At 43.3% G+C, this 18,706-nt stretch overlaps 1 protein-coding gene across 3 annotated transcripts in view; it reads right to left on the bottom strand.

Moving 5' to 3' along the window:
- Positions 1-3,200: 3,200 nt before the first annotated feature.
- The window catches only part of LOC147903246 (Ubiquitin-associated (UBA) protein), a 51,424-nt gene continuing 35,918 nt past the window's right edge, over positions 3,201-18,706 (bottom strand). Inside the window, exons 8-9 of one of the 3 annotated variants that reach the window (XM_087373010.1) lie at positions 4,062-4,253; positions 3,201-3,826 (exon numbers count right to left, since the gene is read on the bottom strand). In XM_087373010.1, coding sequence (XP_087229136.1) covers positions 4,080-4,253 — 174 coding nt within the window. In that variant the 3' untranslated portion in view covers positions 3,201-3,826; positions 4,062-4,079. Of the gene's footprint in view, positions 3,827-4,061; positions 4,254-4,935; positions 5,257-5,348; positions 5,441-18,706 lie in introns of those variants that run through there. The other 2 variants (XM_087373011.1, XM_087373009.1) reach the window with 2 other exon arrangements.

Below are 18,706 nucleotides of genomic sequence, written 5' to 3'. Positions count from 1 at the left end.
TCCCTTGCTTGGTGACTTGTGGAGTTACCATATCCTTCTCGAGTTCTGCATTCTCAATTTTGAATCCCTTTAGAGCCTTGCATGCATTAGTCTCCTTCCCTCTAGCACTTGTAAGGTTTGCACTTGTTCCTTAAGCATATTCAATTCCTCGTTCAAGAGTGACTAGATTTCCCCGTCTTCCATTTGGGTGTGTGCCTTTAGGATCTCATTTTTTGCTTGTGGGCTGAGCACTTTATCTTCCAACTCCTTTATCCTTAGGGCATGTTGGCTCGTCTTAATATCTAGCATCCCGGATCATTTCTTTCTGCATTTTTCGCATCTACGCTTGCATTTTTGCTTTCCACTTGCTCATCTCCTCTTCCATGGAGGTGCACAATCTATGCATGGTCTCTTCAATGTTTTCACTCATCTTTTTCTGCAAGTTCTCAATTTCTATATCCTGTAAGGCTTCCATGGTGGTAAGGCATGATTTGATGCATTGGTCACAACCCTTCTTATCACTAAACTTCCGAATACTCATCCATATAGAACTCTAATTTCTCTCCTTCCCTCTAGTTTTTTTCTCACGTGAGTTGTCAATTTCAGCACCTGTAGCAAACAAGATTCCTCTTTTAGAATAGTTCTCAAACTACTGTTCACAGCATTCATGATTAATGATTGTCAACTTACTTCTTGGGATTCTTGATCTTTGTAGCCCTCGCTCTCATGCTTTGCTTGTTTGCTTGCAGGACCTCCTTGAAATGGTGGCAATGCAGAGAGTTTTGACATCTCCAAGTCATCATATAGCCATGGGGGGTGCAAGAAGGTCCAACGACCTCTTGTGCTTCCTTTGTGAAGTGTGGCTACCCATGCACGAGAGCCTAGCGTAGGTAGGCGTGGATTGAGAGTAGCCCCAAGGACTCTTATGCCAATGCAAGCAGGTGCGGGAAATTTAAATAGGTCGCTAGGCCCTATGTGACATGCGAGCAAGCCAACGTGGCCTACATGGTAATCGAGCAAGTCCTCGTGGCCTAGAGGGTGGTCGAGCAAGTGTACAGGTTCTAAAGGATAGGCGAGTAGGTTGCAAGGGTAACCGAGGCCGTGTAGGCCTAGGAGATAGTCAAACAACTATGACACGATTTTTGGACAACTCCAAGGGGTTGGAGTGCCGCGCAGCGAGAGAGAGAGAGAGAGAGAGAGTGGAACAATGCTGACTAGAGGGGGGGGAGGGGGGGGGTGTATGAGGATGAAATAGAACACTTAAAGAGTGGCAAGGGGACCCTATTTATAGGGGAAGCCTAGCCAACAAACCCACAGACGTCTGTGACGTGCCCGACTTAACCCAACAAAATCTGGTCGATTTGACCCATCTCTTGTGCAGGACCTAAATTGGCCTTAATTTGGCCATTACCTAGCCTTGTCTCTTGCCCATACAATGGCCTATACCGAGCCCTAAACAACCTCTACCAGGCCTCCTATATAACCAAGAAAGAACTACTTGAGTGTACCTCTCTCTGGATGGACACACACATAGAAGTCCTCACTCAACACACAAGATGCAATCTAGTCTAATGTTATCTCTACAACTCATCATGTGCAAACCAATCGTACGAATTCATTTTATATTAAAGCCCAAAATTCTACAATGAATTGAGAACTTTTTGCTATTGAGGCTTCTGCCCCGCGTAAGATATTTAGATATAGTTGAACAACTAATCATCACTTGGACAAAAAAATCAAAGAATTTGCAGGTCTGCTAAGGTTATAGAAAAATACCATTGTAAAACTAGAATATAACAATCTTACAAATTCAGATTTTTGTTGTTCTAAAGTCCAAAATTCTACAATGTATCATGTGCAAACAATCGGAGAAGAAAGATAATGAAGATGCAATCATGGACCCTCTAGCATCGCGAACACTGGAATCACCTCAAAGAGAGCACCCGCCAACTTGATTCCTTGAAACACAATCCCACCACAAACAACAAAGAAATATACTAGGCTTTTATCTCCCATACCAATGTGCAGTGAATTCCAAAAGAAATTTGAGCCATAAATCAAATCACGCACAATATCCCATGGTGAACACATCACGTCCTAGAACATCAAATAATGAGCTCGGAGCACATTCTGTAGACAATCTCTACTATACCAAGTAATGAACTTTGAACACATCTAGTTCATAGCTCTATCTCCAAAGCTTACCTTACCTACCAACTTTTTGTTTTAGAAGAGCTGTAATCAGCCCACTCTCCTACCCACAAGCCCTCTCTAGCTTTGGTACGTGGGGGAACACATTCCTTATTGCTAGAAAATGGTGTGGTCTGATTCTCACACATTGGTGCTGAAAGTCAGATGATCAGCCCTTGTGAAAGGCAGGGTGGGTGTGAAAGAAGAAGAGATAGGGAGGGTGGCTGAGGAAAGAAGAGAAGGGAGACTGGATGGGGATGTAGGAAGAGAGAAGAGGCTACTACAACAGCTTCTTCAAAAAAAATCAAATCCCTTGTTATCCATGCCTGGCAACAGCCTCCTCCATACAATCACATGTGTCCTAAACTAGTTGAGCCCTCAAAATGCCTTCAACAATGGTTCACATTGTTCCCGAGCTATCCATGCTACACTATTTAATCACCACACAATCAAGGCACAGGGGATGGTTTCTTCCATGCACGATGCAATTAAGTGTGGGTGGGATATGGGAAGCAACGATATCTTGGATTCAACGGGCAGCAACCTCCCAACTGTTAACACGAGCCAGCAGTGAATTGTGTCAGCCCCAAACTCTCTCCAGGTCCAAGATGACCTGCGGCTTTGATACCATGTTAACGTTCCACATTGCGGGAGCATAAAAGAGAGAAAGAGAGAGAGAGAGAGAGAGAGATAGAGAGAGAGAGAGGCAAGAAACTTCATTTATAGCATGGAAACAGTACCAATTAGAGGTGTGTGTGAGATTGAAATGGAACACCCGAAGAGTGGCAAGGTAGTCCGGGTCCTCTTGGATTGGCCTTAACCTGGCCATGGCCTGCTGGTCTATGGCCTATACCAGGCTCTAAATAGCCCTATACCAGGCCTGCTATCTGACCAAGAAAGAACTACTTGAGTATACCTCTCTCTGGGCGGGCACACCCACATAGAAGCCCTCACTCACCACACATGAGATGTAATATATTCTAACATCTAAAACATTCAAAATGTAAGATTGCATAAACTTGGGCAGTACAAAACAACAAGGCATTTCTAAATAACATTGAGATGTTACCTGGTAGCATGCTGCCAGAACAACAGGCAACAAACATCATAGGCAGTCCAAGCCCTGAAATGTCTCCTACTTGTCTTAGTGCTGCTTGTGGCATGCTTGAGTTCCAAATAAAGTTACATCTCGATCTAAGAGGGATAATATGATCTTTGACCCTTTGGATTAATGTATCCATTTCAGGGACGTCGTTTGATATATTATTTTATAATTTGCTCATTTCTGATAAAATACTGAGAAAATCCTGCATGGTCACTCTCCTACAGGCTACAGTTCACTTTTTAAGACAAATTAAAACATTACAACAGCACAGCCTGGAAAGCAGATCCATGATAAATAGTAGTGCATTCTTAAATATAAGCAAATGCTTGGAAGAAAGTCATCTATTTGATGATAACAACTCATATGTGAGCTTGACACAAAACTGCAGATGTAAAGGAATTTACCAACAAATTCTTCGTGGAACTTCTGGAGCACAGCATCATAAATAAGCAGCAGATGTCGTAAATATTCACCCTTCTTTTGCCTTGCAAATGGAGGATATTTACACTGGAGTAAATGGGGAATTTACTTTTTTCACCCCCTTTTACTTACCTGGACAGGAAATAAATTAGTTCGGCAAAAATGTCAATGCTCAAATAAAGCACGTCTCAGATGAAGTTAAAATTCTGTAGCAATAGTATCCCGATAGTGACCAGTTGTGAAGGAGCCGTTACTGGCACCATATGAAGATAGTAGGCTTGCTAAACAACAAACACAAAAACACACTTTCCAATGTAAAGGATCCTTGAATGCATTTGACGACAGTAGTGGAGAATCCCAAACACACCTTTAACCTCTGAAAATGTCATGATTGAGCCTCGAGTAAGAGATTTGTTGCCACAGTCATGTCATTCCTTGCCTGGGCAAGAGCTTGCAAGGCCCTATTCCTGTCAAATCCCATGGACACCAGGGTTGCCACAGACTCCTCAGGTGGCGGCATCACAGGTGCAAGAGGAGGGGCTGTTGCTGCAAGTCGCCCCTGTAATCAAATGTAGAGCAGGATCCAGCATTAAGACGTGAGGCAGCTACCATAGGTAATGATTTATTGCCAAGATAACGAATTGTTCTGAGGATCTATGGAGCAAAGCCATATGTTTAAAAAAATCCCAAAAGAGTACTCTTACATATGGATTGTTAAACTATCCAGCAAAAGAGGAAATACACTTAGAAAATTTGCCAAGGATGCTCAAGGTGATGTTACAAATGCAGCGAAAACCAACTAGGGCATATATTTGAACATACAAAATCCTAAATAAGGATGGACACATACTCTCTATAGGAGGCTACAAGATATACAAAAAACAAAAAAATTGCCAAGGATGCTCAAGGTGATGTTACAAATGCAGCGAAAACCAACCACAGAATATAATCGAACATAGAAAAGCCTAAATCAGGTGGACACGTACTCTACATGACAAAAAAATACGAGTAGACAAAATACAAGTAGAGTTACAAAATTCGAGAGAAATGCCAAGGAGAGTAGCGTAAGAAATGCAACACAAACCTACTACTACCACTAAGGAAACTGCAAGAACCTAATCAAGCCGAGCAAAATTACTCTAGCAGACGTGATAGACTGTTAACGCAAGTATAAAAACATAAGGGGGTATGTCCTTTATTTCAGCCAATTGTTGCCTCTCCCCATTTAACCCAAAAGCCCTGCCAGAAAAGATACAGCTGGACGGTTGGTGTAGGTGCTCCATCTAAACCACTACTGAAGGAGCAGAAAAATTGCAACAAAAGTATTATCCTATGGCCCACCTCCAAGGTCACCAGGAAACTTAGAGAGGACCTTGCATATTTTAACACCCCTTGTTGTCCAATCTGTAAATGAGATTCTACGGCCCACCTCCAAGGTCCCTGGGAAACTTAGGAGTCTTTGCGTATTTTAACACCCTTTCTTGTCCAATAGACAAATGCAAAGGTGAGTAATCATTAGCAGCATGTGGAAGGCTGGAACATGCGGAAATTTGATCACAAGCCTGCAAAAACTCTAATGCCTCAGATGCCTATTCCTTATGGAATGTGTAATACAGCAATAAAAGATTACTGATTCATGTCATGTGTGACACACCTGGTCCGTATAGCCTCAACTTTACTGGAAACTACTAACAGGCCTCCATTATAATGCAAACACCATACTTGAAGCACACATGTTGTAGGAACCTGCGGTATGGAGTACACTCATTTTTGCCACTGACCTTGCAGAACATTTCAAAGGCGGACAATCTTTTAAAGTTGATTTGTTTGAATTTGATGTTTGTCAACTTGAAATGCCAGAGTCGAGAATTTCGGAGATATATGAATTAACCATATATGTAAACTTCACAGTATGAAATTTTAAACCATAATCCTGTATAATGTGCACGTATGCCTTGAGAATGAGCTAAGTACACAACTACTGCCTAGGGTTATCCCACGAGGCTGAGTGGGATTTGTTGACACTAGGCTGGCCTTGGGTACTGGGATCAAGGATGAAGGCCATGGTTGCATGCGGAAGGCCCATTTACCAGGGAACACAGTGCTCTTCATATGGAACACAAAAACGGTGTTGTTCTCCAGATCTTGGTTCTAGGCCAAGCCCAAACCACTAAGCACAATGGATAATATATTAGCCTAAAAAATAATTACTGGAACTGGATATTACTCAAAGTAGGCAGACAAAAACATTGAAAACTGCACGATGGCATTTGAAAATACAGAGCAAGATGTTGCAACCAAAACATGAATAGATATGTCTAGAATTAGGAAGAAACTGAATATAGAAGTGAACTCACAGCCTACACCATATGGACAGCAAGATGCTGCTCCACTAGTGTTAAATTTGAGAACTCCAAGCATTGTCAATCCTCCTGCTCCCTCGTCCTACAGTGTGCCTCCAAGTGAGGGCTTTCATAGCTTACGGAGGAGTCTTGAAGTGCCTTCTTCAGCAGCCTTTTTGCTTAATACGATCTTGTTTACACCATCTACAGTATGGTGATGTGGATCTTCATTACCCACGATAGTCACATCCAGAGTCGTTTGATATTTCCTACCGGATCACCCTCCACTTTATATAAAATTATCAACATATGAGACTGATGATTCCTTGAACATCTACAAGAGTTTCCTAGCACCTGATGGGTCTCCGAAGACCCATGGTTTATTCCTAACACCTTAAAGACTGGCTTTGAGGGTGAGCCTTCGTGTGTTGGGCAATGATGCTTAGCTTAATCAGGGTAGATCAAGATCATATACTGTCTAGCCATGAGGTGGGTGTGATCTTCAAAACCCTAATCTTCAAGTGTCGTTTAGAACCCTAATCACTCACATGCACATTATAAAGGGCACATTGAGGTCTTAGTTTGGGTAGATTCTGAGTTGTTGAGCCTATCAAACCTAGGATGTGCATTTGTTCTAGGCCTCTTAATTTAATCAATTGTGTACATGGGTAGAGGGGACCTACTTAAAGGATTAAAAATAACTCCTTTAAAAAATTATAACCTAGAATAACCAATCAAATACTACAATTAGAGAGTAAGATATTAGAAACATTCTTCTAGCTTTTTACAGCTTTCTCAGCCTGCTTTTTGTACTTTCTCAGCTTTCAGAAGCTTTTTGCTTTCACCTAGGGTCTATAAAAGATTGCAGGAAGTCTCGTTGCTCCCTCTTGCAAATCCGCATCCTCTCACTACTGCTTCCTTGATGTCACTTGATGCCCTTTGCTGAATCCCCGCTTCTCAACCTTTCCACTCGCTTCCAAGAGGCCGAGCACTTTTTTCAAATTCGCACTCCTCCCTAGAAGCACCCTGGCACTCTCTCTTGCTCACGTGCTTCTCTCCTTGCTAAATTTCCCTCTTCCTTGCAACCTTCTTTGCTATCCGCTTGACCCTCTGACAACTTCGCTTAACTCTTTTACTGCTCCATGATCTCCTTCTGCTATTCAACTTGATGATTTGCTGGAATACATATTTCAGCCTACAACTTCTCCAATCCCAGTACTAGGGACAAGCCAAGCGGCAAGTGCACGTTGCGAAATCGGTTCCCATCGGTGGTTGCGCTTCATCTAAATGCTGTTTACTTAACTTCAGATTCCCTTTTTCACTCGAAGCCCATTAAAAAGTGATTTTCAGATTTCATTTTTCACCTCTAGGCCCTTCTAAAACTTACTTTATTTGTTCCTAACATACATCCTTTGAAATCTGAAGATTCCAACTATATTGTAGTCAAAAATACTGATAATTTCTGATTTGAACTGTGTTTCAAAAACTGAGACAGGTTGGTGCTAGTACAATAATTTCATAGATCTTTATACCTAGATGAATCCAGGAACAATAATTTCATAGATCTTTAGCTGAAATTGGTGAGTTTTGAATCTCTCTTCACCTAGTTTTTATCAAGGGCTGCCAATGGTTACTTTCCTACATTCCCCTACAGTATTATATATTGAGTTCTCCCGATTTTGGATTTCTTATTTACATCCTAGGTCTTATAGGTTACCCTGGGTTTTGGCCAAGGATCGGCATTGTTATTTAAACGAAGCTAAGCATCATTGTAATAAAGAAATACATCTTGGACGAGCCCGGATAGAGAGTGTAACTCATTCACACCCTATCGGGTGCCCAACTCTTCCCCTTCACTTCCCTACCATTTGTGTAAATTTTGAATGATATGTGTGTGGATGTTCATCTCAAGATCACATATCTAGATGAATCCAGGAACATGCCAAGACTCATCCACTAAAAACACAACGCACAGTGCAGTTTCAATCTCATGATAGTCACTCATAAGACTGAAAACCATAAACTCCTTCACACATAGCAAACGCTAGCTACTGTGACATGTTCGACTTATTATCATATTTTAGGTAGTGGCCAATGTATTGTAATAAGTAGGTTAGGGGCACTTTTCCCTCATTGAGGTTTTTCCCCCTAACCACAATCCAATCCCTAACTACGGTTAGTGGATAGGATAGGGTTTTGTCACTTAGACAAAACCCCTCACTTTTTCTTTGTACTCACTTCATGACACGACCCCAGCACTCCTGAAACCTCTGATCTGCAAGCAAACACAAGAACACACCAACGTGGGGAAACTGAGCAGGGTGCTCACCACCCAACCATGACATCTACGGGATGTGACCCCGAATCAAGAGATGTCCCCTCCAAGCCACGAGTTGAGCTACTGGCATGAACTCCCAACCAGATCCTAACCATCCTGGTGTCCCATACCACCAGGTGGCGCTATGAAGCTTGGGATCTACAGCTGGGCCTTGAGCTACACTATGATGTAGACGCGCGTCCGCGACTCAATCCAGGATCAGACCTAGCACCTGGGAACGAGACTTGCTCCCCTCAACTCCCAAAGAACTAAACCCCTGGGCCCCTTATATAAACTCGCGCCCCAAGCGCCAAAAATAGCGAAGACCTCTAACTGGTTCGTACCCTTGCACTCAACCCGAGAATCAAGCCTGCCTAGCTCTAAGCCTCCCCAGGCTATCTAAGCTAGTCTTGTGTACCTAGTACACATCAGATACCAATCAGTGCACATGACATACTTTCCCTCCTCTAAGAACTCACTCCTGAGTTCGCTAAAAAACTCGGGAACGTCCTCTGGAGGTTCTGTAATGTCTCCCATGTTGCATCCTCCTCAACACGATCCTTCCACTTGATCTTGTATTCCGTGATAGTTCTATTACGAATCTGTCTATCCCAAAATTCAAGAATACTCTCAGGTTCGTGTGGAATAAAACTTAAATCTGTAACTTCTATTATCATCTCAAATTATCTCTTGAGATGACACAAGTTGATCATCCACACCCAGTAACTCTTTCAGTCTACTGACATGAAATACTGGATGTACTTTAACATCAAGAGGCAATTCTAGTCTATATGCAACTAGTCCAATTCTTTTAATAACCTTGAACGGACCAGAGTTATCTGGGGGATAACTTCGGAACCAAACCAGTACTTAGGCTCTTGGGAATTCACAAATATACCATCGTTCCTTCAGAGAACTCTCTAGGTGAACGATGTCTATTAGCATAAAATCTGTCCCGATCTTGGGCACTTCTAATAGACTCCTTGGCAAACTGCAACATTTCCTGCATCTCTAGCAAGAAGATCTTTGCAGCATCATTTTGGATTCCCTTTAACCCAACCATAACTGGTGACTTAGGTTGAAACCCGTACATAAGCATAAAAGGACTATAACCAGTACTCAAATGCTTTGCACTGTTATAAGCAAATTCTATCATAGGTAGATAATCTTTCCATGAAGACTGTCTCTTAGAAACATATGCCCGAAGCATATCTTCAACCAATTGGTTGACCTTCTCTGTACTGCCATCGGATTGTGCATGATCTGAGGAACTCATACTCAGAGTAGTTTCTAACTTCTCAAAAATAAGTGTCCAAAGGTTACTTGTAAACTTCGAGTCCCTGCCGCTGACTATTTCAGAGTGCAAACCATACAGCTTAAGCAAGTGATCCACAAACTCGTGAGCCAGCTGAACAGCAGAAATAGTTGTTCTGGTAGGTAAGAATCTAGCCATTTTTGTCAGACGGTCCACTATAACCCAAATAGAGTCATGACCCTTCCACGTTCTTGGGAAACCGGTAATAAAATCCATGGAAATACTTTTTCATTTATTACCCGAGATTTGCAATAATTGTAATAATCCCGCGCTTCTAAGGTGTTCTGCCTTAGTAACCTAACAAACCCGGCAACCTACCACAGTGTTCAATAAATGCACGCATCTTAGGCCAATAAAAGGTATGCTTCATAAGAGAGAGAGTCCGATGTATACCCAGATGTCCAACACTAGGAGCATCATGACACTCCCAGAGAATCTTCTTGGGATCGAAGTTCCAAAACACCTGGTACACAAATCTTTCCATTCCGGAACAGCAACCCGTTCCTAATCATCCATTGACCTCCCACCGCCTGTACCGTAGGTGGCATAATCCATGAGTCCTGGTCAACCATGGAGCTCCCATCCTGGACTTTCTGCCAATAAGAACTGAAATGACCATCAGTTGCGCGAAGCCCTCTCAAGGATTGAAATAGGTCTGAGGATATTTCCATAAATGACATAGCATTTACAAACTTGACTCGACTTAAGGCATCCGCCACACTATTCAACGAACCCTTTCGATAACGTATTTCAAAATCAAAATCTTGCATTAACTCTGCCCATCGAGCCTTTCGTCCCCTCAATTCAGAGCCATCACACACATACTTGATTGACTGGTGATTGGTCAATACAAGAGACTTCGAACCATACAAGTAGTGTCTCCAAACCTTCAAAGCATACACAACTGCATAGAGTTCTTTTTCTAGAGTGGGCCAACGATATTGGGTGTCGTTTAGCTTCTTACTCTCAAAAGCTACAAGTCTGCCCTCTTGGAATAAAGCTGCCCCAATCGCAAAATCACTCGCATCGGCCTCTAAAATATAAGACCAGGTAGGATCGGGTAATGCAAGAACGGGTGCTTCTTGATAGTTAACTTCAAGGTTTCAAAAGCCTTGTTCAATGCATCATTCCAAGAGATCGGTTGGGTAGACCTATGTCCACGACCTTTCAATATGTTTGTCAGGGGTGCCGTGATGTGTGAATAATCACGCACAGACTTCCATGAAAATACCGTAAATCCTAGAAAAGAACGAAGTTGTTTCATAGTCTGAGGGAAAGGCCATTCTAAATCCTTCTGGATACGATCCAGATCAATGCTAATACCTTCAGAAGAAATCCTGTATCCTAAGCAAATGATCTCCTTCATAAAGAAGTCACATTTACTCATCTTGGCATAGAGCTTATGCTATCTTAGAATAACTAAGACAATCCGGAGGTGTCCTATGTGATCCTCTAGCATTCCGCTATATACCAAGATGTCATCTAAGAACACTACAACGAATTTGCCCAGAAAATCTCGGAACATGAAATCTCTTCCTCGTAAAATGCAACAGAAACACTCTGTATTTTCTCTCCCTCTCTCAACAGAGACACTAGGGCCCAGGACAATAGTCGGGATGGACCCCCCCCGAAGGTTTTTATTACTTGAGAGAAGAAGGAATACATAGTTCAGCGTAGAAGCTGTACATCATCTAAATCCAAAGCGTAAAAAAATGAATCATTACATGAGCTCTAAGGCTCTCTTTCTTGGCAACAAGCCACTTGTCAATTTCTATACTACTTTCCTAATTACATGCCACTAAGAGCAAATCTGGAGTCTTCGAAGCACTTGGTCACGCGAGCCGCCTCCTAGACTCTGATTAGGCTCACGTAGCGCTTAGGAAATCACTCTTCCTAGTACCTGCAATAATTAATTAAAGCGCACCACCATGGCACCCATTAATTGTTAGCACTTTGCATGCAAATAACACACTGTGGACTAATTCTAGTCACGGTGGGCGTCCCCACTGAACACATGTGCACACATAACAAATATAAAAAGATATATTTATTATCTGGTTGACCGGAGTCAACGCTCTTGATTATAATTAAGAGGGCTTTGACCAAGGGTCGAGGCGCCTTAATTATAGTCAAGTCTCTCCAACCGAAGTTGACACATCTTGGTTAACCGTGGTTAACCCTCTTGGCGCATGCCAAATCTCGTTGATCGAAGTCAACACTCTCTGACCGTAGTCAGCTCTATAGTTCTCTGGTTAACCGTAGTTAGCCCTCTTGGTAATGAACCAAGTCTCCTTGACCGAATTGACCAGAGTCAAGTATCTTTGACCGTAGTCAATTCTTTGACCATTAAAAGAACTCTTTGACCATAATTAACACATATAAAACTCTTTAATTATGATCAAATAAATGGTCAACTGTACTTTGACTTAGGATATTTACATTGTGGTGACATCCCCTCGGCTTCTATTCAATTGACCTCAACTGAAAAGCTTCCTTGTAAACATCCTAAAGCTGTGGATGATCGGATAACATGTCTTCGTCCATCCACTTGGCATCTAATGCCGTATAGTTCTTGAATTTTACAAGATACCTGTAAAACTCCTTGCCCTGAGGGCCTTTGCGTATAGTATGGTACGCAATTTGCTCTGGCTGAAGGACCTCCCCCAACTCATCCACTTCTGGTGGATCCTCTGATACTGGCTCTGTAGGCTCTGGCCCCTGGAATTTCTTTAGAAGACTCACATGGAATGCATTGTGAAACCTCCAATGCTCTGGCAATGCTAACCTGTATGCAACCTCATTTATTCTTTCTGTAACCCTGAAAGGGCCATAGTATCTGGGAGATAACTTTGCATGCACTTTCTGTTTGCCTTTAAACTTGCGGAGCCTAGCTTTTTCAAACTTCAAAAGTATCCAATCCCCTTCCTTGAGATCTAACTCTCTCCTATGCTTATCTGCAGCTCTTTTATCTTTCTCTTGAGACCTTTCGATTGCTGTCCGGACTTGGCTGTAAGCTGTCTAGAGGTCTCTCACAAACTGATCAGCTGCAATATTTCATCCCTGGTCCTCAGGATAGGTGGCAAAATCACCCTCCCATAAATGACCTCAAAGGGGGCTTTCCCTGTAGAGCTGTGTACTGTATTATTGTAAGCAAACTCTACCAATGGTAGGTACTTTTCCCAGTCTGAACCTTGGTCACCCACGTAGCATTTCAGCATATCCAATGTTGTAGAATTTGCTACTTCACTTTGACCATCTGTCTGCATGTTGTCAAATAAATCTCTCCAAAATAGACTGGTCATTCTGGGATCTCGATCACTAACAATGGACTTAGGCATACCATGGTGCTTAAAGATCTGTGCCATGAAAAGCTTAGCCATATGATCTGCCTTTATGGTTTTGCGAACCGGAATGAAATGAGCTTGCTTGAATCTATCAATGATAGTCCAAATCCCATCATTCCCTGACTTTGATCTTGGCAAATCAAAAATGAAGTCCATTGTAATACTTTCCCATGGTGCCTGAGGCACGGGAAAAGGCAAATCCGTCTATCATACTTCACGTTCTAACACGTAAGGCATTCAGTAACAAACTGATGTATATCTTTCCGCATCCCTGGCCAAAAGAAATACCTCTCTAGTGCTAGAGTTGTTGCTGTAATTCCTCTGTGTCCAGCATAGGGAGGTGCATGGCATTCCTCCAAAATCTTTTTCCTCATCTCCTGGGTGATGCATAGGCAATCATCTTTCATTAGATACCCATCTTTCAGGGAATAGTGACTGGTGGATTGCCCCTCTTGCATTTGCTGTAAAATCTCACCAAAATCTGCATCACTAGCATATTGCTCCCTCATGCCTTCTAGGTCCTGATGATAAGCAATAGTCACATTATTGACCTGGGGTCTTCAGGACAAGGCATCTGCCACTCTGTTCCGAATTCCTAGAGTATGGACAATCTGAAAATGATACATTGACAGCATGTTTGCCCATTTCATATGCTTCTAGGAAAGCTTGGTCTCAGTCAAAAAGTATCTCAGACTTTGGTGATCTGTTTTAACAGTAAAATATGCACCCAAAAGATAGTGCTTCGATGTATGGATGGCATGAATTACAGCCAATAACTCTTTCTCATAGATTCCCAAATATCTTTCTACATCACGCAATCTTCGGCTCTCGTAGGCTACTACATGTCCATTCTGATGTAATGCAGCCCCAACACACTCTCCACAAGCATCGCAATCAACATCAAAAGGTTAATAAAGATCCGGGACTACAAGAATAGGCTCTGTAGTCAACTTCTCCTTGAGTGTATTGAATGCTTTCTTCTGTGATATTCCCCATGTGAAGGCTGCATTTTTCTTAGTAAGGTCATGTAATGGAGCTGCGATATCAGCAAAATGCCTGATAAATCTTCTATAGTAAGAACACAGGCCTAGGAAACTTCGAACTTCATGCACAATTTTCAGCTCTGGCCATTCTTGAATGGCACGGATCTTTGCTCGATCCATCTGTATCCCATTCTTGGATATTATATGCTCCAGATAAAGGATTTCTTCCAAGAAGAATTCACTTTTCTTGCTGTTTGCATAGAGCTGATGATTTCTCAACTCTTGAAACACTATAGCAAGATGTTCCTTGTGCTCTTCTTATGTATTTGAAAAGACTAGAATATCATCAAAGAAAGTACTAGTGAAATGCCTGTACTTTCGGAAGATGCGATCCATCATTCTATTGAATGTGGTTGGAGCATTTGTCAACCCAAAAGGCATCACTAAGTATTCATACAACCCGAATGTAGTGCGGAACGCTGTCTTGTGCACATGTTGTTCTTGATCTGTAACTTGTACGAGTCAGGCAAACCATCCACAAAGAAACCTAACAAGGTCACTAGATCCATCTTTGTAGCTCTGGTCTGCAAATCCCGAAACCTCTGAAGGTGAACTTTAAAAGTCAGATTCAGCTTGGACATATCGAGGACTTTAAGCTTGCCTACGATATCGTAATCTTCCTCCTCCTTCAAAAGCTCCTTCCTAAAGACCCCTTCGAATTCTATCCATGTTGCAGGCTTGGGTTGGAGTTCCTTCCACCACAATAAAGCCTTTCCTGACATAAACCCTGCTGCAAGCTGTATTTTCTTGTCATCTGGATAAGGGTGAAACTGGAAGTGTACTTGCCACTTGTGCAACCAAGTGTCCACAACCTCCTTAGTACGAGACTTCTGATCTTCGGGAAAAGGATCTGGAGTGATGTTCGAACCTAACACTGAGGCCATGGCATCCACATGCATGAGCGCCTGAACAATGCTAGTCAAAAGTGTGAGTGTAGTCTCGATCCCTTGGAGTTGTTGTGTCAACCCCGTTTGATTCGTGTTAACCTGCTCAAACTTTCCATCAAGAGCAGTGGTGAATTCACTAAAGGCTTTCTTCGTAATTAGATCATCGTAGCGACCCTGGTCATCCTCCGCATGGTAGTTCATATCCTAATCTCACATCGCAAGCGCGGGGTCTACTGAATCAGCCCTAACTTAATCTGATGAAGGGAGTAAACTTAGAGAAGTGACAGGTGGGATCGGAGCTTGAAGGAGAGTGGAGCAGACGAAAAAACTGTCCGGATAGGAGGTGACGAAAGAGAAGAGAGGCTGGCCGATGAAAGAGGTACAAAGCTGACGATCAGCTCGAGTCAGTGAACCCTAGCCCCGCTGCTAGCTGTGCCATACGGAAGTCTGCTGCAAGCCCTACCTAGGTGACGAAATCCGCCAGGGGTGTGGAGGGGTCTTCTCGTGCGCACAAGCATAAGCTGAGGCAGAACTATGGTCTCGCCAAGCTATAACGTAGAAGGTACATCTTTTAGAAAGCCCACCCTCCCAAACTTGGAGGGTTGGTGCTTTTTTTAGCGTCCAGCCTCCCCGAACAGCAGCCTGGCCACGATCTTGCTCCAGCCTATGGCGTACCCCTCTACACTCTCCTGCATGCGTCACCTAATCACTGCGCAGCCCTGACCGTACACGGGATCCCCTAGGGTTCCCCTCAACCCATCGCTTGCCTAGCGGCCCCTCTCATGCCTCTCCTACAATCCTCTCCACTCTCTCCTAGCTACACCTCACTCTCTCTCTCACCTAACCCCACTTATCAGCCTCGAATTCACCCTCTCTCTCTTCTTCCTTCCTTCTTTCCCTAAACTTAACCACTTCCCTTAATCATTGAACCAGCAGACACTTGCAGGGTTTGAGCACGAATTTCGAAATTAGGGCATACCTGGAGAAAAAATCATCCAAAATTCTCGCAACAGAAGTTCCTACCTCAGGAGTGGCTCTGATGCCAACTGACACGACCCCAGCACTCCTGAAACCTCTGATCTGCAAGCAAACACAAGAACACACCAACGTGAGGAAACTGAGCAGGCTGCTCACCACCCAACCATTACATCTACGGGATGTGATCCCGAATCAAGAGATGTCCCCTCCAAGCCACGAGTTGAGCTACTGGCACGAACTCCCAACCGGATCCTAACCAGCCTGGTGTCCCATACCACCAAGTGGCGCTGTGAAGCTTGGGATCTGCGGCTGCGCCTTGAGCTATGCTATGATGTAGGCGCGCGTCCGCGACTCAATCCAGGATCAAACCTAGCACCTGGGAACAAGACTTGCTCCCCTCGGCTCCCAGAGAACTGAACCTCTGGGCCCCTTATGTCACCACAATGTAAATATCCTAAGTCAAAGTACAGTTGACCATTTATTTGATCTTAATTAAAGAATGTTATATGTGTTAATTACGGTCAAAGAGTTATTTTAATGGTCAAAGGATTGACTACGGTCAAAGATACTTGACTCCAGTCAAGTAAACCTGACTACGGTCAGAGAATGTTGACTTTGGTCAACAAGACTTGGCATGCGCCAAGAGGGTTAACCCCGGTTAACCAAGATGTGCCAACTCCGGTTGAAGAGACTTGGCTATAATTAAAGCGCCTTGACCTTTGGTCGAAGCCCTTTAATTATAATCAAAAGTGTTGACCTCGGTCAACCAAAGAAAATATATATATTTATTTATTTATATATATATTTGTTTAGATGTGCACATGTGTTCAGTGGGGACGCCCACCGTGACTAGGATTAGTCCACAGTGTGTTATTTGCATGCAAAGCGCTAACAATTAATGGGTACCATGGTGGTGCGCTTTAATTAATTGTTGCAGGTACTAGGAAGGATTATTTTCCTAAGCGAGATGGGAACCTGACAAACACCTAGGAAGCGGTTCGTGTGACCGAGAGCCTGGAAGACTCCAGAATGGCCCTAAGTGGCTTGTAATAAGAGTTAGTCTAGATTGTAGACAAGTGGCATGTTGCCAATTTGAATGGGGTTTGAAGCCCTTGTAAAGAAGGCTTTCTTTTCACGTATGAAAGGGAGAGACTTACGAGACAGCTTGAAGCTGAACTTTTGTAACAGTTTTTCTGAAAATAATAAAGACCTTCGGGGGGGTCCAGCCCGACAATTTGTCCTGGGCCCTAGTGTTTGTCCAGAGAGAGGGAGAGCTTTGGAGAAGGGAGAGCTGTGGACAGTTTTAAATTCAGTTTTAGAGCTTGGCTTCACAGTTTAAATTCAGTTCCGGTTGTATTGGTATCAGAGCGTAGGCTCACAGCCTCTCAAGGCTGTGACGATTCTAGCAAAGGAGAGGAACTAGCTGGGAGGCCTGGAATCTGCAACGCGACGAAGTAAGGATACGCCTGACGGAGAGCATATGGCGGGAAAGTCGTCATCGATGCTTAGTTAGGCAAGAAGCAAGAGATGTCGTGTTCTTTCGGGAATATGAAAGATTTCATATGCAATTTGTATTGCCTTCCAAAGACGCTCATAGAGATCGCCGCACAATACTTGCACGCTTACGGACGACCGACGGAATGCCTATATTAAAATCATTAATGAAAAAAGCCAGTCGGACAGACGGGAGCGACAAGGAAGGTGTTCTTTCGTCGAATTCCCTGCACGGGCGTAGGTGCTGTAAAGGCCATCAGGATGCAGGCGCGACGCGCGATCACTCCTGCATAGCCAAGGTTTGAAACCTTTGGCTGTGCTGACGTGGCCAGGGTGCCACCTAGGCAGACACGTGGCATACATAGAGCTGACGTGGCAGTACACGTGGCCTCCAGCTCAGCGCTGACGTGGCGCAGGACATGTGGTGCAGGACACGTGGCAGAGGTCTTGCAAGATGCTGACGTGGCAGCCAGCCTGGCAGACCAGTGGTTAAGTTAACCCTGGTACAGTTAAACCCTGGTTGGTTGACCTGTGGTTAGAGAAACCCTGGTTAAGTCAACCGTAGTCAGTTAACTCTGGTTAGTTGAACCAGTGTCCAGTTAGTTCAACTTTAGTCCAGTTAATCTGGCCTAACCAGATCAGTTTGGTTGGTGTAACCAGAACCAGTTAGTCTGGTTAGACTAACTAGCAGTCACTCCATCTGGTTACTGTTTTCAAAAAAAAAAAAAAAAAAGAGAGTTTTGGTTATCAATTTTCTCCTGCCTGTCAGGTTTTTACTGTCAGAAAAGTAGCAGAAAACCAGAGAAAAGCAGAGAAAACAGAGATTTGCAGAAAAAGGAGAATGCATGCCTTTGAGCAGTAAAAAGAGGGAAAAACAGATGCCTTTTGAAGCCATCTGCAGCAGCCAGAACAGGGCAACATAGTTGATGATGCTTTGGCAACTGTGTGGGTACATGCCTTGAACTGACAGCCAGTACTGGCATAGATTGTGAATGCAAAACACCTCTTGTTGAGGTACCTTTTCCGTTGGAAAAGCAAAGGTAGTGTGCATCAGTTACCCGCACTGTGTGAGAAATCTGCAGATCTCAGAATATGGATCAATCACCTATCCAGTGGGATTCTCAAGATAGGGATGTGCATCCAAGACAGAGGAATGTGCCACAAACTCAACAAGAATTTGAACAAATGGTACGCACTCGTATACAAGAGCTGGAAAATCTTAAAAGGGATCCCAGGGCTCAGCATTTGTTTCCAGCAGAGGCTATGCCTAATCCAGTATATGACGTGCCAAT

This window comes from Dipteris shenzhenensis, chromosome 3 (assembly GCF_047967505.1).
Source record: "Dipteris shenzhenensis isolate YYH24624 ecotype China chromosome 3, Dip_SZ_1.0, whole genome shotgun sequence".
NCBI lineage: Eukaryota > Viridiplantae > Streptophyta > Polypodiopsida > Gleicheniales > Dipteridaceae > Dipteris > Dipteris shenzhenensis.
This window is presented reverse-complemented; position numbering and strand designations above follow the sequence as displayed.